Source organism: Colossoma macropomum, unplaced genomic scaffold, assembly GCF_904425465.1.
Source record: "Colossoma macropomum unplaced genomic scaffold, Colossoma_macropomum, whole genome shotgun sequence".
Classification (NCBI taxonomy): domain Eukaryota; kingdom Metazoa; phylum Chordata; class Actinopteri; order Characiformes; family Serrasalmidae; genus Colossoma; species Colossoma macropomum.
The window spans coordinates 9,084,930-9,111,194 of NW_023494784.1; the positions used below are offsets into that span (position 1 = coordinate 9,084,930).

Genomic DNA, 26,265 nt, shown 5'->3' on the forward strand with positions numbered 1-26,265 from the left:
ATGCTGCAGAAGGAAGGACACAGTAGTGTTTCTCCCTCAAGGTTTGGAGGGTATGCATATCTTCAGGGTGTAATTGGCTTTAAGTGGCTCCAGCGAAGTCTGAGCCATAAAAGGATAATGTTAATTATAGAAAATATAGAAGTAACTTTTTATTTTGGTAATTTTTGATTATGCCCTTTTGTTCCACAGTCCAAAACAGCAAAGGCCTGAAATTGTATCGATTGCTACTTTTGAACACAAGGTGGCGATGTGTGCCTTTTGTTTCCTGACCGGGGGGAAAGTTTATTCACAACAGCACAGAACAGCGGACCGTTAGCTAGCTAATGTTAGATTTTAGAGAAATGTGTGTGTGTGTGTATATGTGTGTGTGTGTGTGTGTGTGTATATATATATATATATGTATATATACACACACACACACATATATATATATATTGTATTGCCTCTTTATTTGGATAAAGTGCAGTATGTGAAACATTAAATACATTTGCTGTCAGAAATCTTGGGGCATATGTGGCACCACTGGTTCTGTTTTTTGTCCATTCCAAATTAACAGATGTCAGACAAAAATAAATTTTGCCACATAACATGTATTGTGATAATGTTGCTGTATTGCCCATTCCTTTTTTTACATATGTATATTTAAGCATACATATAATAATCGATAATCAACAATTAAGGGTGAATATTCTGATAAGTAGGGATGTAAGGGTATCTGAAGGAGTCAGTTGATTTTGTAATGTTGAAATCTGTTATAGTTGGTTGTAAATATAGTCAAAAAATAAAATATCAGCTCATTTTTCACCCAAAATAAAATTCCCAGGTTATTTTTCAATGTAAAAATCCAAAGACAATCTATATTTGCTGTATTGATTTTATTGCACATGTTCCACTACTGTATATAGATTTTCTGTCATTTGTCTGTTCAGTGTAAGTTCAAAAAGAAGTACCAGAAGTTTTCTAGAGGGCAGCGATGGAGGGAATAGAACCAGCGGTGGTCTGATTTGCTCGACAGGAGCTCACAGTCAGCACTTTGACTTTGAGGGGCTGTAAATCGTGCCCTTTAAAGCGAGCCCTATCCGGTGTCTGTTACAGGGTAATAAAAGGAGATGTAGAAATTTAAGCTTATTGCTGCGTCAACAGATTTTGCTTGTTAAGACTGTAAATATGATCTGTTACTGGACTTCTGTGGTGGTGATGGTGTGACTTTCCGGTGTGAAATTAGAGATTGTAATTCAGGAAAACGTCCTCAGTCTTATTGGATCCTGCACCCTGTCTGGAGACATTTTACAGGCTGATGATGAAAAGCTGCTACTTTTTAAAAATATAATTACAATTAGAAACATTCCGACTCATTTTGATATTCCTGAATGGTGATTTCAGTGTTCGAATACTGACACCTCAATAGTTAACTTACATACATGAGGACCTCTAGAACACTGACTACCTGTCTGTTAACAGACACCTGTGTTCGGCAGCATCGTGCTGAGCCCACCCAGAGAGTGGATAGTCATCTTTTGGACTCCAGGGGCCGTATTACAGAAACATCTTAAGTCTGAAATCTTATCTGTTTAATCACCATGACAACTTTAGTTAGGACTGAATTCAGGACAGAAGCTTTTACAGAACAACAGTTCTTAAGTTCATAATCTGATCCATTAACTCCAGATAAGAAAACAGTATTACACAAACATCCTAACTAGACTAAACCTCCTAAATACTGTCTGAACTTTAAGATAAAACCCAGAAGTGTCTCAACTTCTGTTTTAACTGTCTGATTCCTTTGTTTTATACAGTGACAGGCAGCACAGTTCACTATAACTGACATAATGACGCTACATTTATCTACTCTTATTACCTTCGTGTGTTAATGTTGATGATAAAATATTACAGTGATGGTGGCGAATAATGAGGAGACAGAGCTGAACGTGTCTGTTTAGGAGGAATAACGTTGGCGCGCTCGGCTAAAGCATTTGGGAAACTGAAACTGAAACTGCACCACTAAGATAAATTCTGTTGTCTCTATTCAAAGTTTTTTCCCCCCACTCATCATTTTCTCTTCTTATGCAGCCTGGCGTACCAGAGAATGAGCTGGGAGGCCCTGAAGAAGTCCATCAACGGTCTCATCAACAAGGTGAACGTCTCCAACATCGCCAACATCCTCCAAGAGCTGCTGCAGGAGAACATCGTGAGGGGCAGGTAAAGAAACCGCTGCTCTTCTGCTAACAAACACAGCGTGGTATGGATTGAAAGTTTAGAATCTGCACTTTTCACAGTTTCACTGCTTATTTCAGAAGGGTTAGACCTCGCAATACTAAATCAAGATGTTTGTACCACCATACAGTTCTGTTGCAGCATAGATATTGCGATATCACATCTTAATGTTTTATGATTGATTTCTTCTGGCTGCATATTGTTCCTCTGTAAGAGCATAACTTGAGTTTGCACTTCAGTCTTTGTTCATTTCATTTAAATTTTTTGTACTGAAGAAAAAACAGTATTGTGAAGTAGATAAATGGACATTCCATGCATTTAGTAGATATTCTTATTTCTGAACGCAGAACATTTGTCAGAAGTGTGTTTTGGTAATCTGGGAGTCTAACAGTTGGCTTAATACATGTTAATGTTTTTGAATGCCTTGTATCTGTGTATTGATAGTTTTATTTATTTTGTTCCCTCCACCTGTGTTGCCTTGTGTATTTGTATATGTTTGGGTTAGATGAAGACAAGCTAAATTTTGTATTTGTTTTTAAATAGTACAGTGCGTTTACACTGTACAGTACTAAAGATCTCTCCGTGTTTCAGGGGTCTGCTAGCGAGGTCCGTCCTTCAGGCCCAGAGCGCCTCTCCCATCTTCACACACGTCTACGCGGCCGTGGTGGCCATCATCAACTCCAAGTTCCCTCAGATCGGAGAACTCATCCTGAAGAGGCTCATACTCAACTTCCGCAAAGGCTACAGGAGGAACGACAAGGTAAACTTCACTGAGAGTGTCGATCACTGAGACTAGTCTAGGCTGTCACTGTTGATGTGTATTAGTAATATAGTAATGTACACGTTATTCTGACAAAATCTGTTTGGTGTGTGTGTGTGTGTGTGTGTGTGTGTGTGTGTGTGTGTATGTGTGTGTGTATAATAGCAAAGCAAAACAGACGGATTTGTCTGACTCTTCATTTCGAAATGCTTATTTTTCCCAATTCAGTTAAACCCTCAGGAATAAACTCATATCCTGTTTCACTCAAAATTGTCACATTAAGGAAGAAAAATTATGATTCTGATTATTTGATTCATGTTCAGGCTTTAAAAGTGTTAAGATATTAGAAGAACCCCCGACAGGGATTAAGCCTAGTCATGTCATTTTCCTTTCAGTGGAAAACTCCATTCAGAATCCTGTGCATTTTAGGACTAGGCCTAATCCCAGTCTGGGAAACCGGCCCTTTGCTGCAGCGAATGCATATAAATAAAAACAAGTATTACATTGGATTAGGGTGGTCACTAATAGAGTATTCAAATTATTTTGAGTTTTTTAAAAAAAGGTCTAACAATAAAAATCAACTTGACCGAACAATAACAGACAAAAATGTTGAGATTCCAAATTTATGACTTTAAAATAGAAGCATTTAGAGTGACATCATTAAAAATATATGGAAACGACGTTCAGTTAAATGATTGTCCGTCAGGCTCTGCTTTTACTGTAAGAGATCAGTAGGACAATTAATAATATGCGCCGTCCTGCAGACTGACCACTAATCACTGCTGACTGAGGTGCCTTTTATTTAATTGCTTTTACTTTTTCCATGAAGGTTAATCAAGTAATTGTGATTGAAATTTCTGGACTCTGAAAACTCTGAACACTAATGCAGACAAGAATCTCAATCACAGTTACTTGATTAAATCAGCTTTCAGAGCTTTTTTCCCTCCTGCAGTCTCCTGAATGAAATACATTGAAGCTGCGTCTGTATTAAGTCTGTATTCTTCAGAGCTGCACAGCGTGTAGTTTTAAGTTCAGGGCTGAAACTATAAAACACCTGCAGATGTCACTCATACATGCTCCTAGATTTATGACTGAATTATGAATTTCTGAATGTTTAGATCAGCAATATGAAGCAGTGCTCTTAAGGAATCATAAATGTCTAAATATGACTTACAAAGCAGGTTCTGCATGTTATATATATTTTATGAGATACTTAAGTAGGGATCTGAAGGCTACCATGTAAAGCACACTGTTGAGGTTTAAACTGTCAAACATTTATTCACTGTAGTTGCACTGATTGCTGTTGAACCCATGCAGAATGAGACGACCGATTCTGTTTAGATACTGTGCTCTGATGGCTTCGTCCAGAACTTGAAGGGCCCATGTTCTGCCCATAGTCTTGTCCACTTATAATATTTGTATGGGTTTATGTTAGGGCTGAGCAATTTGGGGAAAATATCTAATTACAATTTTTCTGACCAGAATTGTAGTGTCAACTTTAAAGCAAAACAGTTTCTGCAAATAAAGCTTCAAGTCTGTTATTTATGGCCAAGAACAGCACATACATTTGCAGGGCTTGAGGCTTTTACAGCTGAATATAATTTGCCAGACTGCCTGGTCATGAGCTCTGCGTTATTAGCTTAAATTTGAATTTAATTGGTTTAGATAACCTTGATTAACATTGCATATGATTTATAAATGCAGCTTTTTTATTTGAATATAGCGTTCTTCTACATTTTGTAATAAAAAATAAAAAAAAAGTTAAAAAATTGAATCGTTCAGCCCTAGTTAATTTACGGTTGTAGTTCATTTTTGCGTGACTATTTTCCAGCCTCTCTTTTTCCCTTAGAATTAAACAGGCTGTTTTTGTTACTGTGCCTTTAAGACTCATATATGTAATTGAGCTCTTATCCAATTGGCTGCCCTGTACTGTTATCTGGAGGCATAAAATTGTGGCCCATGCAAAAGTTATAGCGCAATTCTGTTTTTTCCAACGGATTAAACAAAACAGCAACATCAACAAAAAAAAAACAGAATTTGTGCACTAAAATTATCAGAAACCGCCACATTTAAGTTTCATGTAGAGGATGTGTTAATTTGTTGATTAAACAATTGTTTATCGTTAACTGGATTAGGATGGAGGGCATCCAAAAATTTGCAGACGACTGTGTATCATTTTTAAACACGCGTGGTTGGATGGATTGAAAGTTTCGAATCTCCACACGATTTCTCTCATTGTTTCAAGGAACTATGTCATATAAAATTACACTCTGCTTCTGTTCCTGCTGGTCATGTTGACGACTTCGAAGCGTCTTCTGAGAATTAAACTCCTGCATAGCTGAGCTGCTCCAGGACCTGACGGTAGAAAAGTTGATCATTTTCTTGTTCTTGTTTTACAGCAACAGTGCCTCACAGCCTCCAAGTTTGTGGCCCATCTCATCAATCAGAATGTGGTACGTGCTTCTTGTTCTTAAATAAAAATAAAAATGAAACAAATTTCATTGGAATATTACAAATTATATATTTGAGTGCACGTAGTAAAGTGGCTTACAGTGACTTTTTTTGATTAAATAAATTACAGATCGTTGTAGCTTTTACTAAGATGGGTAAGAGGTGTGACTTAACCCTTGTGTGGTGTTCAGGTCTGTGGGACCCATTTTCAGTGTTTACCAAAAGAAAAAATGATATGATTTATTATCATTTCAACCTCAGATTCTTGTCCTTTCCTCATTTTCTGTGAAGAACATATGAAATAACCCATTTTCAGTGTCTTCACTCTGTTCACCCCCCACACACTTATATTACACATGTGGTGTTGGGTGAACCTGCGGGGAGTAAAGGTGTGGAGGTGCTGTGTCCTTCACTCTGTTCTCCTCCTACATGGCCTGCTGTTAGTGTCTGTCTGTGTGTGAGGGTGGACAACATGGACAGGCTGCTGACTGGCTACAGCTGCTAAAGGAGAACCCTACACTGGACACGCTGTATTGATTTAAAAGCAATAATGTGGTGGGTCCACCAGACCACTGAGTAACAAACACATCAACACCACACAAGGGTTAATCTCTGAGTGTGAAAACCTGACCTTGTTGTTCGTATGGTTTGCTAACAAGGCTCATGAGGTTCTTTGCCTGGAGATGCTGACTCTGCTGCTGGAGCGACCCACTGATGACAGTGTGGAGGTGTCCATCAGCTTTCTGAAGGAGTGCGGCCTCAAACTCACTGAGGTTTCGCCTCGCGGCATCAACGGTACGTCCATAACCGTGTTTTTAAAACGGTAGTTTTGTCAAGAATCAGATTCACACAGTTTCACCCTGTTAACCCAAGTGTGGACAAACAGGTAAGACGTGTCTGTAAAAGACTAAATAGGCCTACAATGAAACAATCTAAGACTACGACTAATTTAAATGGAAAAGAAAACGAAAAATATGCTGTTTGTTTTCTTTTGGTCAGCACAGACGTGTTTAAACAGTTTGAGCAGCAGCAGATCAGCAGTGAAAATATCAACCATGTGGAACTGTTTCACCGTTTGAACTAAAGTAGACAATCGATTTGTAATCATTGTTTATGTATTTACATAATTACTGTTAAGTATTAAAGGGCACAACACTATGGAAACACCGGGGAGAGCGCGAAAGCCCTGTTTCGTAATAACTGAGAACTGGCGTTTCTTACGTAGCAACGAGGTTTCGCCAAGCGAGTAGCGAACGAAAGACAAAAAGAGAGACAGACGAACATTTGGAGATAAATGGACTTATTTGCATTTGGTTTCCTGGTACGTTAAATCTGCAGTGAGAGACTGTCCAACACTAACTAAAAAGTTGCGAAGATGAAGTCGCTTCTTTGTCTAATTTTCCCGTTCCACCTTAAATGGTGCCGCATTTACACTCAGTCAGAATTTAAGGTGGAACGGGAAAGTTCAGCAAGAAGCTGGCGAGTGAGAAGCGACTTCAGCCTCGTAAAACAGCCGAAAGCTGAAAGACATTTTACAAGAAACTATTCAACGTTTGAGGAAGAGTTTTCTGGCGGAGAGGAAAGCGGCTGTAGCTAACGCTAAAGCTTAAAGCAGAGCGAAGTAAATCTGTGTTTTCGTTTATATTGTTTAGTTTATATTAGGACATTATCACACACTGACACATACTGGACATTAAATGTTGCGGCTCCCAGGGTGGTTTGATTTTTGTTGAAAGGTCAAAATGGCTCTTCTTATCATTTGTGCTGTGACTCCTGATCTAACCTGGCTTTAATGCAGAGGGAGCCGGTCGGATTTCTCACTCATCCAGTTGTGTTTTTGTTATGTGCCGCCGCAGACTGTCCAGGCGCTGCACTTACCCATTTCCAAGTTCCGCCCTTTGCGTTCCGTCAACATTACGCTGTAAATTAAATATTTAGAAAATCGATTTTTGACATTTGTGAATCAATTCAGAATTGTTCACGTCCGCATCGCGATGCATCTAAGAATCGATTTTTTTTTTTCCCGCACCCCTAGTGCTCCGCTAGTCTGAAATTCACTTATTCTGTTTTTGCAGTGGAGCTGAGAGGCAATCGAACAGTGGATTCTTATTAATATTAGATGTGAAAGACGTCATTAGTCTCATTTATAGCCCTTGTTCTGTTGTCCTATTGAATCATGTCACTCTCTTTTTACAGGAGGGCTTTAACTTAATGGCCTCAGGCTGGTTCTTAATCAGGAGGAAACCAAATTTATGCCGTTTTCCCAAGTATAACACATTCAGTGGCCGTTAGATTTGCACCTTGAATGCAGCGCTAATTGAACTCCAGCTGGGTTTTCTTCAGCACTGAAAGTAGCAGGGTAGGCTTGCAGCTGACCTTCATGTTGGCCGTTGATTAAAGTGACATAACTTACATGAATAATTTATTGTATAATTCCCAGGCTGCTGTGAAACCTCTTCAGTTTGTCGGCTGCCAACGTAATATTGGTGAACTGCTCTTACCTTGAAGAACTATATTCATTTAACCTCTCGTCCCTGTAAATTCAGTAAATTATGGTTTAAAGATGCAGTTTGAATTAGGTTCTTATTTTCCAACAGATACTTTATATTGTCAGTAATTTTTTATGTTGAAGGTTGTTTGCTTTTTTTTGGTTCATGCACATTTGATACTGCTGTTGCACAATTTATGTTGCTATTTATTTGTTTGTTTTAATTATTTAATATTCGTACTGTATTTAGTATACTTTATTTTGCTCTGCCCCACTTCACAAGAAGCTAAAGATTTGTTTGAGCCTCCTTTTATAAACTGGAATTAACTGCATTTGATTGAATTTAATTGGTTTAATTGTTCATGCTTTTTTGTCGTTTTGTCCACAGCCATCTTCGAGCGACTGAGGAACATCCTCCACGAGTCGGAGATTGATAAGCGCGTGCAGTACATGATCGAGGTGATGTTTGCAATCCGGAAGGACGGTTTTAAAGACCACCCCATCATCCCTGAGGGTTTAGACCTGGTGGAGGAAGAAGACCAGTTCACTCACATGCTCCCCCTAGAGGACGAATACAACCCGGAAGACATACTGAGTAAGAGCTGTCTCTCTGTCACGTACCAAATCACAGCTCTACCAAGCAACGTGTTTAATAGTCAGGTGATGGTGAATCAGCCAGGGGGCGGTTAGTTTTCCTGAAGTTTGAAAAAATCCTGGTGTGTGGAAGACATTTACGGAGAGTGTGTTCTGCAGTGCAGAGGCCTCATTTAGAGCTTTAAACTCGCCTGGCAGATATATTTTTAAGTCTCAAGAATACATCAGAACCTGGGTACAACTAAGTTCTGTCTGTAAATGACCTGAAAAGTCTCATCAAAAATATGTCGCTGGTTAATATGTAATAACAAATATAGCCATCTTTAGATCGCAGACCAATAAAACAAAAAATAATATAAAATAGTACGCTATAACATGGTCTAGCAACATGAGTAAAACATGATTAAAACAATGAATTTGAAAGAGAAAATTATTAAATTAAAAATCAAATTAGACATTAAATTAGGATAGTTACAAAAATTAAATTAAAAATGAAGTTAGATTAGAATAAAAGCCTAGATGACCTTCCCATACTGCCTTGTTGTACTAAAACTTTATTTCTGCACATTAAACATATACAAATATTTTGGCCAAAAAAAAATTATACACTCCTGATCAAAATCTTAAGACCAGTTAAAAAATTGCAAGAATTTTCACTTTGCACTGTTGGATCTTAAGAAGGTTCTAAGTAGAGCTTCACAATGCTAAAAGAAGAAACAGGAGCAAGAGACAAAAGATTTTGAGCAGCCAATTTATTAAAAACAACAAGTTAACTGAAATAGGCTGTTCATCAGCTGATCAAATGTTTAAGACCATGTCTCAAAAAAACCCGAAAACCCCCCAAAAACAAAAATTGAAATGTCAAAAAAAGGACTCAGTAGTGAGTTGGTCCACCATTGTGGTTGATCACTTCAAACAATCGTTTAGGCATGCTTGATGCAAGTGTTTCCAGGAGGCTAGTGGGAATGTTGCTCCAGGTGTTGAAGATGGCTTCACGAAGGGCATCCACTGTCTGGGACTGATGTCCATTTTTGTAAACTTCCCTTGCCATCCATCCCCAAATGTTCTCAATCGGATTTAGATCTGGGGAACACGCAGGATGGTCCAAAAGAGTGACGTTATTCTCCTGGAAGAAGTCCTTTGTCAGTCGGGCATTGTGAACTGCAGCATTGTCCTGTTGAAAAACCCAGTCATTAACACACAGACGAGGGCCCTCCGTCATCAGGGATTTCCTTGTCATGCCAGTAACGTTGGAAGCCATCAGGACCATCAAGGTTAATTCCAAGTCCAAACGGGCAATTTTGTGGCGTTGAAGGAGACGTAGCCTTTGAAGACATTTTTTGTTTCTGAAGCCCTTCCCTCGCAGATGCCGTCTGATGGTTATTGAGTTGCAGTCAGCACCAGTAATGGCCTTAATTTGGGTCGAGGATCGGCCCGTGTCTTGACGAACAGCCAATCGGATCCTGCGGCTCAGTGCCGGTGAAATGTTTTTGGGTCTGCCACTTGACTTTTTTGTTCCATAAGCCTCAGGATCTTTTAAAAAATGCAGAATGACTGTCTTACTGCGTCCAACCTCAGCAGCGATGGCACGTTGTGAGAGGCCTTGCTTATGCAGCTCAACGGTCCTGCCCCGTTCAAAGTCAGTGAGCTTTTTTGCTTTTGCCATTAGGAAGTCTTGCCAGTATGAATTCTTGACAAAAAATGAATTGGAATCCAAATTTCGTGCAGATTTTGGCTTTTAAAGGCCGTGGTCTTAAACTTTTGATCAGCTGATGAACAGCCTATTTCAGTTAACTTGTTGTTTTTAATAAATTGGCTGCTCAAAATCTTTTGTCTCTTGCTCCTGTTTCTTCTTTTAGCATTGTGAAGCTCTACTTAGAACCTTCTTAAGATCCAATAGTGCAAAGTGAAAATTCTTGCAATTTTTTAACTGGTCTTAAGATTTTGATCAGGAGTGTATGCTATTTTGGCTGCACTGCACAATACTATCCTGAATTATGTGCAGTTTTCTCTCAAACACAGGCCAAGTATACGTCAGTGTACCAGAATACAAACCGATTTAAAGTAGTGAAGAATACAGTAAGGAGTAAGACTAAAGCAGGAGGAGATGAAGGGTAAAGTCTGTTAAAAGTGGCAGGTGGGCTGTGAGAACCCGAACGTGAATTTAAACCCAACCCGAGCTCGACACGTATTTGAGAGGAGATGTCCGAACCGGGCATGAGCAGTTGGGTCCCGTTGGGTTCGGACAAACATTTCATGCCCTGATGTCATTTCCGAAATGTTTCTAATTTAGTTCTGCACTTTTAACCACACAACCCCGATGTATCCGGTATCAGGAAATCCCTGGTTGAGTAATTTACCAGATTTGTAGTTCAGTTTCTGCTTTTTTTTGTTTTATGTATTTTCTTTTATCATTTTTCATCTAAAAACGTAACTGATAGGCTTTAGTGTCACATGGACACGATTACCTATCAAAAAAACGCCCGCTGTGCTGGCACGATTTCAACCAGAGCAGCAAAATTTGACAAACAAAGCAGCTGTGCTGTGCCGAGCTGAGCTTTTTGCAGTGAACGTCTGTGCGTTTTTTTTGTTTTTTTTTTACTTCGTATGTTTGTCTCAGACCTTAAGAGGTCGTCTGCTCAACCCCAGGCTGACTCAGTTAAGACCAGTAAACTAGTGGAAGACACACACAAAGATGTACCTGAACAACCGTCCACTTAAGGCACTTTATGCACTTTAAGTACAACCACAGAAAGATTTCAGAACTTCTCAGCTTCAGGAATTTCCGTGGCTCAGGTAAAGCAGACTGTACTGCAAACTCTGTTCGAAAGCAATCAAAGACACAGCTGGGATAATGGATTTGGAAACGGAACAAATCATTAAAAAAAACACACTGTGTAAAAACATGGTGAGAGTCAAAAGCAAAGAAATCCACACAATTTCATTATCGCAATTACAATTTAAAGAGCTTAGCCTCTTATTCTCCAGGGTATATTTTGGTTTTTCCATCTTTACATGACCAAATCGTTAGGGAAATTATTCAGTAACTGCATTAAATAAATGTAAATTTTTAATTTATTATTATTTTTTGAAGTTCCCCTCAAATTAAGTGAAAATGTGTTTTATGATCACACATATTGCTATATTATTACAATTTACTCCTGAAAGCCAAAAATCTTAGACGCTCTTTGTATTATTTTATAAAAATAATGTTTACAGAGCAGATCACTGAAGAGACGCCATCTGTTTATAGTTTATAGCCCAGATTTGTGGAAAAATGGGTCGACTTTCAGGAAAAAAAAAAAAATTGTGAGTTCAGCTTCTTTTATTATAAGGGTTTAAAATCACATCACCCATCTATTTGACTGGAAAGGAGACAGTTACAGCTCTCATACGACCCCCACCTTTAGAATGTAGCTTATGAAATAGGAAAGTTAAGAATATGACGAAGTGTGTTTTGGAACCACCGGTGGTCTCAAGGAGTTGAAGAGGTTAAAATGAACTCAACACAGCCTACATGACACCATGCGAGGAACTGCCCTTCACCAAACTCACCTCACAAGTCTTGTTAATGGGGGAAAAAAAAGGAATGGACATTTCTGATAACGTCTGATAACGTGTGCGGCGGAAGGCAGAGATAATTAAATCACAGAGCTGATCTGAGGTGTATTGAAAAGCTTCATTTTTTTGCATAATTACCTGGCACTTAAAGAAGCTGTTAGCATCTGATTTTCTTTTAGGAGCCAGTGGCTCCTGAAGCAGTTTTTTCGTCTGGATCCCTGACAGGAAAGACAGCTATGTGGTGCTGTGGGCTTCAGAAACTGAGCTTGAGAACCATTATGTTCAGTCAATACTTGGGTTTCATGACTATATCCACTCCTCGCAGTAGCAAAGTGTGGAAGCTAAAAGGTAAATTGACTGCTCTGCTCACCTGACCTGTTTGCCTCCGGTCTCCAGCGTTCAGCAGCTAATTATCCTCCTGCAATTATAGTGGATGACTTTATCCCCAGTCTAAACCCACCCAGTAGAGAGCTCTCCAGCAGCAGAATGAAATCTCCGCTCTGCGTGTGTAATTGGAGGCTTTTGCGTTTTCAATTACGACTTTTACGCCTCTGTTTCTGCTTACTCCTGTTTGTTCAGCCTGCGCGTGAGCTCCTTTTCCCAGGCGGTGGAGACAATCGGCTGTAATTGAAAAGCTACACCAAGCGGGCCTTTGGGGTGCGAGAACAGTCATTATCGCATTACGGCTGTTTTATGAATTACGGCTAATACACAGCGAATTCTTCTTTATGGGTAATTGCCTCAGATTACATCTAGCTGGCGAGTGACTTAATTGCTGTAAAATTGCAAGCGAATGGCTGCTGTTTCAACACAAACCGTTCCTTTATTTATATATTTATTTTTCTGTTTTTTTTAAACAGATGTCTTCAAGATGGATCCTGACTTCTTGGAGAATGAAGAGAAGTACAAGGCAATTAAAAAGGGTAAGTTTAAAAAAATAAAGACAACTGCGCTTTAATGCTGTTTGCAAGATATGAATTGGGAATTGTTAAAGGGGAACAGTAACGTTTGGCTGTTCATTCATTCATTCATTTATTTATTTATTTATTTATTTATTTATTTATTTTTAATATTGTTGCATCATTCTAGAACTTTATTTAATCACAATCTTCACCATCAACACCATTTTGGAGAACAAAGTGAGGAAAAAACAGACCAGTGATTTAATCAGTTCTGTACCAAACAAAGAGAGATGGGATTGATCTCCCAGCGACAGAGGGACAGTGACATTACATCACACTTTGTTGGTTCTAGTGCTGGCTAAAATTGTATTAAATTTACTGTCATGATACTTTCCAAATATATTATGGTATCACGATATCAGATGACAATTAAGTCAACGTGAATAAATACTGAACCCAGGCTTCCTCAGTACTGCTACTCAGTACTTCTCTTAAAATTACACAAGTGTATCTGTGATATAATGCTTGTTATTTATCAAATATAAAGTACTGTGCAGACGTTTTACACACCTGAGAAAATAAGAAATAAAAAGCTATTAATTTGGGTAGTAAGTTTTTATTTGTTTAGAAAATCACCAATATTATATTAAATGTAAATAATATTAATAAGTGGCAATTTTATGTCTGTAAATGTCTTCATTTAACCATTTCCAAATGTTATTATCCAACACTTGTTTTATCTAATCAGTGCTTCATTATGTTAAATCAGGTGTTCTGCTGATTAAAATTAAGAAATCCATACAGTGGCTGAGGACACCTATGCGAAATCTGAAACCAAACTTTGTTCTTCAGACTAACTCGCAACATATCCAAATAAATTCTTTTCATGTATTTTTTTTATTTCACAATTAGACATTTGTGTTACTTTTTGCTGTTTGTTTGCATCTATTCTAATGACGTATGGTGAGTTTACATGCACAAACACAGATATTGTAGAGATGAATAATGTCCTTAGGAGCACAATGTTGTAAATCACTAAAATATCACTAAAAATGTAAAGCAGCATCATGGTGTGTCTATATCACGGTACAGACAATGTGTCCTTCAGTCCTAGTTGGCACAGGTGGCAGAAAAACATTAAAACGATGTAATTTTGGCTCAGGCTGAGATGACGAGCGCAGCTGCAGTATGAGAGGAAAACAGACTTGTGTCTGAGGTCAGATATTGATTGCAAAATTAATTTACCTCAGTATAATTTAGGAAACTTTGTTGTATGAAAAGAAACCTTTTAAGACGTAATCGAGTACTCTTTGTAATTGCTAACGTTCTGTTTTGCTTTTATATATCTATATATATATATATATATATATATATATATATATATATATATATATATATATATATATATATATATGCAGGCTACAATGCCAGAAACCAGCGACTCAAACTCAGCACAACTTATTTCCCTCTGCTGCCGCTGTTGCTTAAAGTCCCTAATATTTTCTGTAGTGAACTGGCCAGTTTATCAAGACTACATGACTGGTCCTAGTTAGGTACAGTAAGCTTTAAGGTTCTGTCCGGTGTGTGAGACGCTGACACAGCGGGTTCTTGATTGTAACCATTAGAATTACTTGTTGTTTTGTGAAATGGTGGAAAAAAGGAAACTCTTTGTTCAACTGTGTTTTTGACTTGTTTGGCAGAGATTCTGGATGAAGGAAGCAGTGACTCTGGTGAAGATGCCGAAGGCAGTGATGATGAGGATGACGACGACGATGATGAAGATGAAGCTGGAGAAGCCGGAGAAGGTATCTGTTGGCATTGTCTGCCTTTGACGTTTTTGTTGTGTGTAAGCACTTGTGCCTTCCACCCAATACAGGCTCCAACTCCTCCCGCGACCCAGAAAGATAAGTGACTTAGGAAGTGCGTGCGTGTGTGTGTGTGTGTGTGTGTGTGTGTGTGTGTGTTCATGTGGGTTGATTTTCCTGACTTAGCAGGTTTTCAGATTATCACTAGTGGTGAGAGAAGAGCTTTTATTTTGATTTGAAACAAACCAGAATAGCTGAGTACTGGAAAAGGAGAATCTTTGCTTTTGTAGAACTGAATCTGTCACTGGACATTCTGACACCCTAAAGTGGCGTATTATGTAAAAACATATTTTTCTTGCTTTTCTTAAGTATAATAAATACCATTTTAATACATACTGTTCACTCCCCCATACATATAAGGAGCTTACACTGCAGAAACAGCCTGTTCTGAATTCACTGTTTTTATGATGTCACAACCAATGCCTATACAGATATACTCCAATGCAGCCATCAGCAGTTTAGCCCCACCTATTCATGCGGAAGTTATAAGAAGTGTTTCAGCCTGGACTGAACGAGAGACAAGATATAGTGTAGCCAATCAGAACAGAGCTTTTTTACATCTGTCAGGTGCAATAACAAAAACTAGGGAATAAAGAGAGGTTAGACATTTTCTTTCTTTTTTTTTTTTGGGGTTTATGTACCAAAGGTTGACCTTAAGGTTAGGGGGGGGGGTGTATGGATGGATAGAGATTGAGTTGAGAATCCTAGCTGATACTTTCCATGTAATTCCTCTGGCTGGGATTCAGGTCTGGTTAACTGCAGTTGTTCAAGGTTGTTCCTCACACAGTGTACAGAGAGCACCTTTCCATAGTAACCCTTTTCTATTGGTTGAGGTGAAGGCTATAAAAAGATGCAGACAGATGGGTTCTGAAATCTAAATCTAATCCATCTAATTCAGATGGTAATTTAAGAGGCAGACATTGATCTCCTGTAATTCCCCTCCTCCCAAAAAGGAAAGAAAAATCGAGCAAGGATAAAGGATTATAAATGATAAGCACAAGCTATATTTTTGTCCGTCTGTTTTTTTTTTTCTGGTTTTAATGAGCCAACGCCACGCCTGTAATCATACTGAGTTACTCATCCCGTGAACCTCTGTCGGAGTTGTGTTTGTCTGAGTATATAATTAACATTTGTTTATTTATTTGTTTGTTTGTTTTTGTTTTTAACTCCCAAAATGTTACAGGGATAACTGGAACAAGTCATCTTCTTAGAAGATTCAGAAGAAGATATAAAAATATATAAACCCAATTTAATGCCAGTATAATAGTAAACAAAATATTTAAGCTGTAAGGCCACATCTCAATGTTAACTTTAGTTTTAGCCTTTCAGAATCAATGCTGAGTGGCTGCTTGAGTCCTGATGGGAGTAATAGCTGATGAGACTACTTTATAACATGCATCTCATAGCATCATTCTCAGCATGTGTGTGTAGGGACGTGTCATATATATATAGAGTCTGGTTCCATTAATTTACATTAAAAGTAAAGTATGTTTTCCCTTCTGCTGTATAGTTACCATTTTGGAGATATGAGTTTTTTTACATATAGAACATGTATATGTACTGTAACCATACATACATACATCATCTAAACCGCTTATCCTTCTGGGTCGCGGTGGGGTGCTGTACTGTAACCAGACCTTTCTTAAATGTGCTGTATATTAATGCAACAAGATTTTATTTCAAATCACTTTAAAGCATTTATATTTATATATATATATATACATACCACTCATAATAAAATGTTCACACAGTGTGAAGGGCAGCAAAAAGCAGTAGCGCCCCCCAGCTCCTATGGATCGTCTCGCTCTGTGATGAGACAGAGCTTAGCCGTGTTAATTGCTTCAATGGGGAAGGGCTCCTTCACAGCAGGTTGTGAGGTGTAAAAATAATCCTACGCCAGGAACAAGTGCTATTGACCTCCGGAAAGGGATCATATGACCGGAGCTTCAGAGCCAGCGCTGCTGCTGCTTCTGCTCATGCCTGTGCTGATATTGACCATGTGTCTCCTTTCTCTTTATTTAGACCAAGAGAAAGTCACTATTTTCGACAAGACGGAGGTGAACTTGGTCGCTTTCCGTCGCACCATTTATCTAGCCATCCAGTCAAGGTGAGTGCACACGTTTGCATGTGAAAGCATACATACATGGTCTGCTGCACCTCAGGCTTACTTTTTGTGATTTCTAGCTTAAATGATTATATTAAATTAAATGAACTGATTCAGTGAAATAAAAGTCTTTACTGAAAAACATAAACTAAGTAAAGCAGTACTGAGTAATGCAGCATCTTTTAGTGAACTGCTTCACCTTTTGCTTTAAAAGCAGTGACTGCAAACACATGAATTCATGAGCACCGGAGTGAGTTCTTCCTTCCCTTTAAAAGACCCACGTAAAACTGATTCTGTGCGAATAGCATAAGCCCCGCCCCTTCTCCACCCATTTTACTCTAATAGGTTTTACCCAAGATGCCTAGTTTTGTCACCGACAGTGGTTTCCACAAAAGATGGTAAACGAAATGCTTGGAAAAGATTTCAGGTTACCATTCGAAAATTCATTTTTCAGACTTTTCAGTACTTTATTGACATTTTTTCACCATTATGCAGTACCAGTCCGATACCAGTGCTCTGTAAAGGCACTTACAATTGACGTGTTGCTGGTTTTAGTTCTAGGTGTTGAATCACAGTGTAATCCTAATCCTGTGCATATTAGAATGCAGATAAATATACTATAGAGGTTAATGTACCAATTCGAGATCATCATATACCAGCGTTCTTTTTGGGATTGTTCACATTTTTAAAGTATATTGTTTTCAAAGGTCTGTTAAATCCTCTGTTGTCTAAGACCGTGACTAAGCCACTTTATGCATCTTAAATTTATATAATGTCCAGATTACGTCCAGTGTGTTTAAATTTGGCTGCATAAATGCACCTTGGTTAGACAGACGGAAATCCGATTTGCGTCTGCTCTGATTTCCTTGCATTATATGCAAATCCAAGGCAGTCTCTTCAGAGTCTTCGCAGATGACGCAAGTCGCCACAGAAGCTATTTTTCAGTTTGCATTTTATAGGAAATAAAAGGAGAAAGTTGTTTTTTTTCATTATTATTTTTTAAATAGTGCTTACATTGCTGTTACATGCAGCTTTTGTTGTCCATACTTTCTCTGGCAGTGACCGACTGCAGCATCAAATATTTGATTTCTTATGTGATTCATTTATCTAGAACTCTCATCTCCACCTAATCCTATTTCTGGATTGCAGTGGACCTGCAGTAGCCAGTTAGAGTTTAGCTATAGTGCCACTTTGCTGTTTGGCAGACAAGATTATGTGTAAGCCTTGAAAAAAATGTATGCTTACTTGATACTTAAAGGGACACTCCACCAATTTTTCAAAAAATCTGCATAATTAACTGATTGAAATGTAAACAGAGTCGTTCAGAGTGGTTTGGTGTGAAATGTTCTGTTCTAGAGAAACTTGCCGAGTCAGAATTGTTCACAGTGGTGGTGATAGGAACCAGACGTCCACCTCTAAAAGCTCCCTCACAGAAAGTTACAGTACATTAAATGGTTATGAATTCACTGCCTGATGTCTCACACATTGTTTTATGATAGTTTTGTGGTAAAGTTTTGGCTTAAAATGTCCTTCAATACAGTCGTTTTTATCCATTCACATATTCCACATATTTTTTCAGATTAGTGACTATTTTATCATGATTGACATTCCATATAAAGCTCAGAAGACTCGTGTAGGTTCACTGGTGGTTTTGGATATGAAATAAAATGTCTATATTTGTGTTGTAGTCATGGTGATCCCTGGTTCCTATCACCACCACTGTAAAGACATCTGAGTCTCTACAGTCAACCACTTCACATCAAACCACCCTGAATGGCTCTGTTTCCGTCTCAAGGACTGAATTATTCAGAAACCTTGAAACATTGATGGAATCCCCCTTTAAGTACCTGTGTACATCCCTAGCCATTTAATAGTGCCAATGTTAATCCAGTCCTAGTACTATAGTTGGGGCATCACTGAATAGCAGCCCTGTGAGCATTAGTGTCTGTGCATACTTCACTGGACTCTTCTTCAGGCAGCAGGAATGTCCTGGTTTTAATGTTCCTCTGAAGCAGAGCTGATCTTTCAGGGCTTTGAATATGAAGCCTTTGAATACACTAACCCCCTCCTCCTAAACCCTGTGGGACTACTGAGTGATCACATGACCCAGCCTCAGAAAAAAAAGCCCCCATCATCTCCCAGTAGGGAGCACAGCGGACGGAAGGAGCCTATCGCATCCGCTGAATCTTTACTTAACCTGCTTTCCATTGATGGTCTCTGTACGTGCGCTTAGCTGAGCAGGGCGATGCAGCATCCTCTGCATATGGACAGCTTTTATACGACTCCGTTCATCCAGAAACTGACAGTCGGCGGCGGAAATGTAAATGTTTCATCGCCCGAGGGGCTGCTGACCTGCTTAATCTCTCTAAAGGGGACCTGTTGGCTACAGGATGTGACTCTTTTAAAGCAAATGCGAAGACTCACAGCATCACAGGGGCGAACGGAGAAAGTGCAGCCTGGCTGTGTTCCAGTCAGCCTTGCACACAGGTGTGGAAGAGCACTTACCCTGTGTACTAGGTACACATTTAAAGATGGTTCTTCAAAAGGTTCTTTAGTAAAGAAAATGGTTCTGTATAGAACCATGAACACTCAAAGAACTCCTTGCATGATTCAAGGGTTCTTTGCATGGTGAAATTGTTCTTCAGATTGGTGGAGAATGTGCTGTAGATGGTTCTGTTTAGCACCAAAAAGGGTGGTTCTATTGTTCTAGGCTTGACATAACAATATCAGAACCCTTCTTGGTGCTTTATGGAACCCTTTTTTTTAAAAAGGTTGTATATAGAACTGTCTAACAGCACTTCGCAGTCTAAAGAGCGCTTTCACAATGCAAAGAACCCTTTAATCATGCAAAGAGTGTTATTTCTATCAAAGAGTTGTTCCTATCAAATAGTGATCCGTGCTGTTGTGAACGTCCCTACCTGAACTGAAGCATGTCGTCACATGTGCCTCACACACCCCAACACGCACTCCCTTGAGCATCCTATGTGCCAAAAGGAGCCGGCAGCAGCTGGTGCTGGTGGATGGGTCTTGGCGTATCACCACAGGGGGAAGCAGCTCTGCTGCGTGACCCAGTAGAAAATTAGATTAGTGCAACATCGCCCTGCCTCTAACAGAGGCACACTGGCTCATACAACACGTCCCATGATTCTCTCAGGGTTTGTTTGGTGCGTCAGATTGACTCCACTGCCTTGTGGTTGTCGGTTTCAGTCTTGACCGAGTCACTTCTGGCCTGATTGTGACGGGCAGTGATGGGTGGACGATACTGATATATATATAAAACCACAATATGTACCTTTTTCACCAAACACCAGTTGTTTCATGATGTTTTGTTTGGTGAACTTTCTGAAAGACAAGTTTTTGCAGAAGCTTTTTTTAAGAAATAAGTAATTGGTAAAAATAGAATAAAATAAGATGATGTTAGAGATGCACTGATCATGATCATAATGGCAGATTCTAGTTCCCATTTCTTTGCAGCCAACAGGCTTTGACTGGTTTTGGGGCTGATTTTTATCAGCTGTCTGTTATAATGTGAAGCTCACACTGCCGTAGCATGTTTCTAGAATTTTCTGTTAGCCAAGGTCACAACATAAATATCATTATTTGCTCTTTAATTTGCCAAACTGGTGCTTTAAGCGGAAAACCCTACACCTAAATTGAGAATTTTCTATAAGTTAAGGTCCAAGCCTGTTGTGGCCAAAAGACTAGAGTAGATCTGCTTTTTCTGGCATGAGGCTTGAACACTAAATGTAGTGTGCCAGACTGCTGGTTAGTGGTAGTTGTGATGTCACTGCAAATGGGCCTTTTGGTTGATTTTTTGATTAGTCTTACTCATCTCTAAGATGTTCACAAGCTTTGTGTTCATAGGTTACATTTCCCCACTTAAAACGTAAGAAACTAGCCACGTTTATGCAGCTTGTTAATCGGACTAATTGCTTAATCGGAATAGAATACATCCATGTAAACACCTCAGTCGGAATAGACTAGTTTGATTGAGGCTATTTAGAATACAGTTTCTGTCCGACTGATCGAGGTGGGTAATCCTGTAAATAATCCGTTAAATAGAATAATATCCGTGTAAACGCCTGTATCTGATTACATTCCCTATCGGAAAGTTTAAGTCCGTTCTGATCATGTTCGTCACGTCATAGTGAAAGTTTATACCGTTCAACATGGCGGAGCAGAAACTGGTCTGCAGAGGAGACGAAGTTTATGCTCTGATCTTTAAAAGACGGCGGTGGGACGGACGTCCAGCTTATGTGTCTCAGAACACGACGTCTTCCTCTCGGCCTTCTTTAATAAGGACGTGTTTTCCTGAGTCTGACATCATTTTAAAGTAAAAACACAAGCGCTGCTCGCTGCTGCTCGTCTCACTCTGACTGGACTCACGTGATGCTGGTTGTCATGGTAACGTCTACACTGAGTGGTTCTCTACGCATGCGCATCATTTTGGATCTGATTACTTGTGGTGAGCATGTAAACAGGGATTTCCAACAGATTGTTGAGTAAAGTGGGAATATGAACACCTCAGTCTTAATCTGTAATCGGAATGTATTCAATCAGATTGGCAAATGTCTTTGCATGTAAACACAGCCAGTGTTGTTGGTAATGCAGGCTATCGTTAAAACTGCAGCTCTCGTAATTTGAAAATTGCACTATTTCAAATTACAGTTTCAATTAGGCTTCTATATTTTGAATCAAGTGTGCATCCGCATTTAAATACAGTGAGTGCACTTACCTGCCTTCTCTACTTCATAAAGCTACAACACAGATCTGCCAGAATAAAAATACTGATATTGGTTGGTTGTATCAATAATCTGCTGAGTAAATATATATCTTGCATCCCTAGATAGTCCAAATTTACTTTTATTCAATCAGCTACTTGTTATGACAGTTTATGCAATTACTGTAAGCTGCTGTTGTTTATAATTGGCCTAAATCTGTCTTTTTATATTGCCTGCGGTTGTTTACTGTTCTAGAAGCGCTGACAATAGCCATGATAAACTCAGAAAAGCATATTGTGATAGATTATATTATCACTAGGCGGCAGAGACACACAAGCTCCCTCTGTGGACGAGAATAAAATGCAGAAGCATGGTATGGTGGATGTGTTCCTTGGAGAAAAACACAGCATCTCGTACTCGCCTTCTCTCCTTTTCCGATAAGTGATGAAATTTCCCTGCTGATTGGTTGTTGAGTGGCTCTTTCAGACCTGCTGAGCCGTCAGAGAGAAAGACAGGAGGACCATTGTGTCCCGATGTCCCGAGGGCTAACTCCACACACACAGTGCTATTTTAGTGCCAAACCAGCAGCGCATCTATTCTCAGTTCTGCCACCTCAGAGTTATAGAGCTGTCAGGAGCCAAGAAACTTATTTTAACCCTGTGGTGATTAAAAGCAAGTTAAAACAACACATGCAAACTGTAGAACTGGGAGACTGAAACTTTGGCTACTGACATTTCTAAATTCACTAAAGCTAAATATACTTTTACAACAGAGGAGACGGTTTTGCACTTTTCCTTTACTTCTCAGACTCTGAAATTATCCTGAGTTGGCATGCAGGGGTAGTGGTGGGTGGCTGCAGTCACTGCTACAGCATGTGATTGTGTGTGAGCACTTTAAGAGCTTGACGTAGAGATGCAGAATGCCGACAGAATGTGAGAGGTTCATGATGACTCTGTTTGCTGTCGGGTTGAAAGAAAGCAAGCAGCAATTCATGTGAACCCTCTAACCAAACTAAACGTTTTATTGTGGTCAGTAGGCTTCCTGAACACTCACAGATGTCCCAGATGGGTGTTTCTGTGGGTGCGAATCTAGACCATTCAAAATAACAAATGTAATTATTTCTGTCAAAATAAAGCTGCCTAATTATTAATAGAATCACATTGAGGGTTCACTGGTGTGTTTGCAGTATATTGTGAGGCATTTTGCCTTCACAGTTGATTGTAATTGCGATATGGTATGTGGTTTGTCCCCATCACGCTGCATAAAGATTTGTTACAATAAAGGTTACAGCCACTTTAGTTATAAAAATCATGCTGTTGCAGGAACTGTAGGTAAAAATTCATACTGTTACATGCACCATAGGTGACCAGGGCCTAAAAAATAAATTAATATGTATATATAAAAATGTGTGTGTGTGTGTGTGTGTGTGTGTAGAAATGTATAAATCCATCTGTAGCTGAGCCAGTACAGAAATCAGGGATTGAGAACTTAAACAGTAAAAACATAACAAATGCTGAAAAGTAATAATAATCATAGTAGTAAATAAAAAAATCAAATCAATAAACCAATACAATTACAACATTATAATAGCTTAAAATATAATATATGGATAGCTAAAAATATAATTAATGAAATAAATAAAAAAATTTAAGATGTATTTGGCATTATTAAAAAAATAAGAACAGAATAATAAATAAATAAATATATATATATATATATATATATATATATATATATATATATATATATATATGTGTGTGTGTATGTGTGTGTGTGTGTGTGTGTGTGTGTGTGTGTGTGTGTGTGTGTGTGTGTACACATAAATTTATACGTGTTACAGGAGCCGTAGCTGACAGAGGGAAAAATTCATACTGTTAAAGGTGCCGTAGTTGACAAGCGTAAAAATGCCCACTGTTAGAGTCGCTGTAGCTGACCATCCAGCAGGAGCAGCAGGCGCCGTATCTGGTCCCCAGTAAAAGCCCAGCCTGGCTGACACGGACAGAAACCATAGGAGGAAAAAAAAACTGTCCAGCTTTCCAAAAATGTTTTAAGTGATAAGAGATCTTGGCTGAATGCCGTATGAGCTACTGTTTATAGCCCCTCTCTGCAGTCACACGATATTCGGGTTTTTCTAGAAACAGGGACAGCAGGTTCTGTTGGGTTTGCACTTTTGGAGTTACACTTCTTGCTCTCTACTCTTACAGTGGCGTTGATGGATTCAAGTCGTTTAGAAGAGAAAATTCTTTGCTGCTGTGCATGTTTTGAAGGTTTAGCCTAATGAATATTCTAATGTGCGGATAATTCAATATCTGTGACCCTCTGAAGAAATATTCATGGGCTTTAGTAGCAGCAATACCATGCGATAAATATTTCATGTGCATTCCTTGTCGTTTAGCGTGTGCGCGCAATCTTACATGCTCAGGATACTAAAATATGCACATTTTTAAGCAGGTTGGTTTGCAGGTCATTTATGACAGCAAATGTGCATAAAAAAAATCTGAAGTATGTCCATTTTCACTGCTTGGTGTTCTGTTTGAAAATGGGACTATTTTTTAAATTGTTAAGGATTTGAAAGCGCTGTTGCATACTAATGATTCTTACTCCTTCTTCGTGTTTTCACAGCTTGGACTTTGAGGAATGCGCCCACAAGCTGATCAAAATGGACTTTCCAGAGAGCCAGACGGTACGTTAGCTTGCCTGCGGCACTAACAGGCCTGCCTCAACATGCCCCCTCCCTGCTCCCGGCTGTTTATTGAATCCCTTTAGCCTCGTCTAAATATTTGTTTTCTCTCTCTGAGGTAGTCTGAGTCTTTGTAGTCACTCGGGAAGCATTTGTCATCTTAATATCTTTGTTTTGCAGCGTCACGGTGGGGGAAAAAAACGGCCATTTAGCTGCGAATCTGGGTGTTCCCTTCGCTTTAACTGATCTGATGCTGTTCTCCAGCACTGGCCTGCTAGCTTTGATTGTCACTGTGCTGCTCTGGGATTTCAAACTCCGATTTTATCTTCAGGCTGCTCCTTAAGCTTATAGCACACAAGCGGAGCACTCTGGAGTGTTTCCTGTGTGGCTGTGTAAATACTAACTAAACACTAACTAGCTGATAAATGCTAACTGTACATATTTATGGGGCGCGCTGAGTGAGTGTATGTTTTTCCTGCATTCTCTCTCTCTGTGCTTAATGGGTGAATCTGACCTTTTTCCAGGAGCAGGATGTATTCGTGCTCTTTGGGTCTCTCCCTCGGGTTCATTGCCACCATGCTTATTTAAACAAAGCATCCTATATTTGGAATGCAGTTGTACAGATACAGAGGCTAAATCTAGATTACGACTGTATGTTCGGCCCCTCAACGTCAACAACGTAAATGCTGATTGTAATTGTAATTGTTTTGTGCCTCTCTGCGGCGCAGCAGTCACAAATGAACATGACCCGTGGAGGAAATGGTCAGAAAGGGACTCTCTTGTGGCGTCTTATTTATTTATTTATTTATGTTCCCTCCAGTCCAGAGGCAGTGAGGTGGGGATGATGAGGCGCATTATGCGAGGGCTGCCTAAAGGTAGCTTGTGTAACATGCTAGTGCTTTACAAACAGCTTCTGCAGTGCGCAGCTCTGTCCATATATCACTATAACTATTTTTGCTGTTGACCTGTCCCAGGAGACGGCAGCATGTGGCTCTTTAACTGTCCTGTTGTGGCTCCACAGCAGAATCAGATTTGTAGGTAAAAATAAAATAATCCTCCTTTACAGTAAAATAAAGCTCTGCTGATCGTTCAACACAGTTTAACAATAAATGGTCTTAAACTCTGGAGTTAATGTAGAACTGCTAATTCACCCTTTAACCCTGAAGATCAGCGCAGACTGCTGGTCAAGCTTTAAGACGTACGTCGATAATTTGGAGATGAATCGACTTATTTGCATTTATAATCATTCCAACTTAATCTGCAATGAGAAACTGTCAAACACTAAAAAGCCTTGAAGCTGAAGTCAGCTTCTCATTCGCCAGCTTCTTGTTTGAATTCTCCCGTTCGACCTTAAATGGTGCAGCAGTTACATTCTGGCGCCTCAGGCACCATTTAAGGTCGAACGGGAGAATTCAAACAAGAAGCTGGCGAATGAGAAGCTGACTTCAGTCTTATAAAAAAAATCGAACATTGAGAGACATTTTACATGATACTGTACTACTTTTGCGGAAATGTTTCCTGCTGGAGATGCGAGAAAAGCTGCTATAGCTGAGCTAAAGCTTAAAGCAGAGCAAAGTAAGTCTGCGTCATTTTTAGCCAATGCCAGTACATCAGCACATACTGACACATATTTACAGCGAAGATGGTAAAATGGATATAAAATGTTGGGGCTCCCGAGGTGGTTCGATTTTTGTTAAGAAAGCCATTTTGTCCTTTCAACATTTTGTTTGCCGACCCTTGACTTACCCACACTCCTCCCACAAATGCGTTCTTATGCAGCCACTGAGCTTTCAGTTTGCGCTGCGTTCACGTCGGTGCGGCAAAGCACAGCAGCAGAACCTGTTCATTTTCTATAGGAAGCATTATGTCTGTCATAGGCAGCCATGTGGTGCATGTAGGCACGGGCGTGTCTAATTTTGGGGTTG

The 26,265-nt window shown here is 39.3% G+C and overlaps 1 protein-coding gene across 3 annotated transcripts in view; it reads left to right on the forward strand.

The window, feature by feature from the left end:
* The window catches only part of cwc22 (CWC22 spliceosome associated protein homolog), a 74,126-nt gene that overhangs the window by 20,221 nt on the left and 27,640 nt on the right, over positions 1 to 26,265 (forward strand). For all 3 annotated transcript variants that reach the window (XM_036577336.1, XM_036577353.1, XM_036577344.1), the window contains exons 7-15: positions 2,071 to 2,199; positions 2,806 to 2,974; positions 5,374 to 5,427; positions 6,085 to 6,220; positions 8,302 to 8,508; positions 12,929 to 12,991; positions 14,671 to 14,775; positions 16,858 to 16,942; positions 24,283 to 24,343. In XM_036577336.1, coding sequence (XP_036433229.1) covers positions 2,071 to 2,199; positions 2,806 to 2,974; positions 5,374 to 5,427; positions 6,085 to 6,220; positions 8,302 to 8,508; positions 12,929 to 12,991; positions 14,671 to 14,775; positions 16,858 to 16,942; positions 24,283 to 24,343 — 1,009 coding nt within the window. The remainder of the gene's footprint in view (positions 1 to 2,070; positions 2,200 to 2,805; positions 2,975 to 5,373; positions 5,428 to 6,084; positions 6,221 to 8,301; positions 8,509 to 12,928; positions 12,992 to 14,670; positions 14,776 to 16,857; positions 16,943 to 24,282; positions 24,344 to 26,265) is intronic.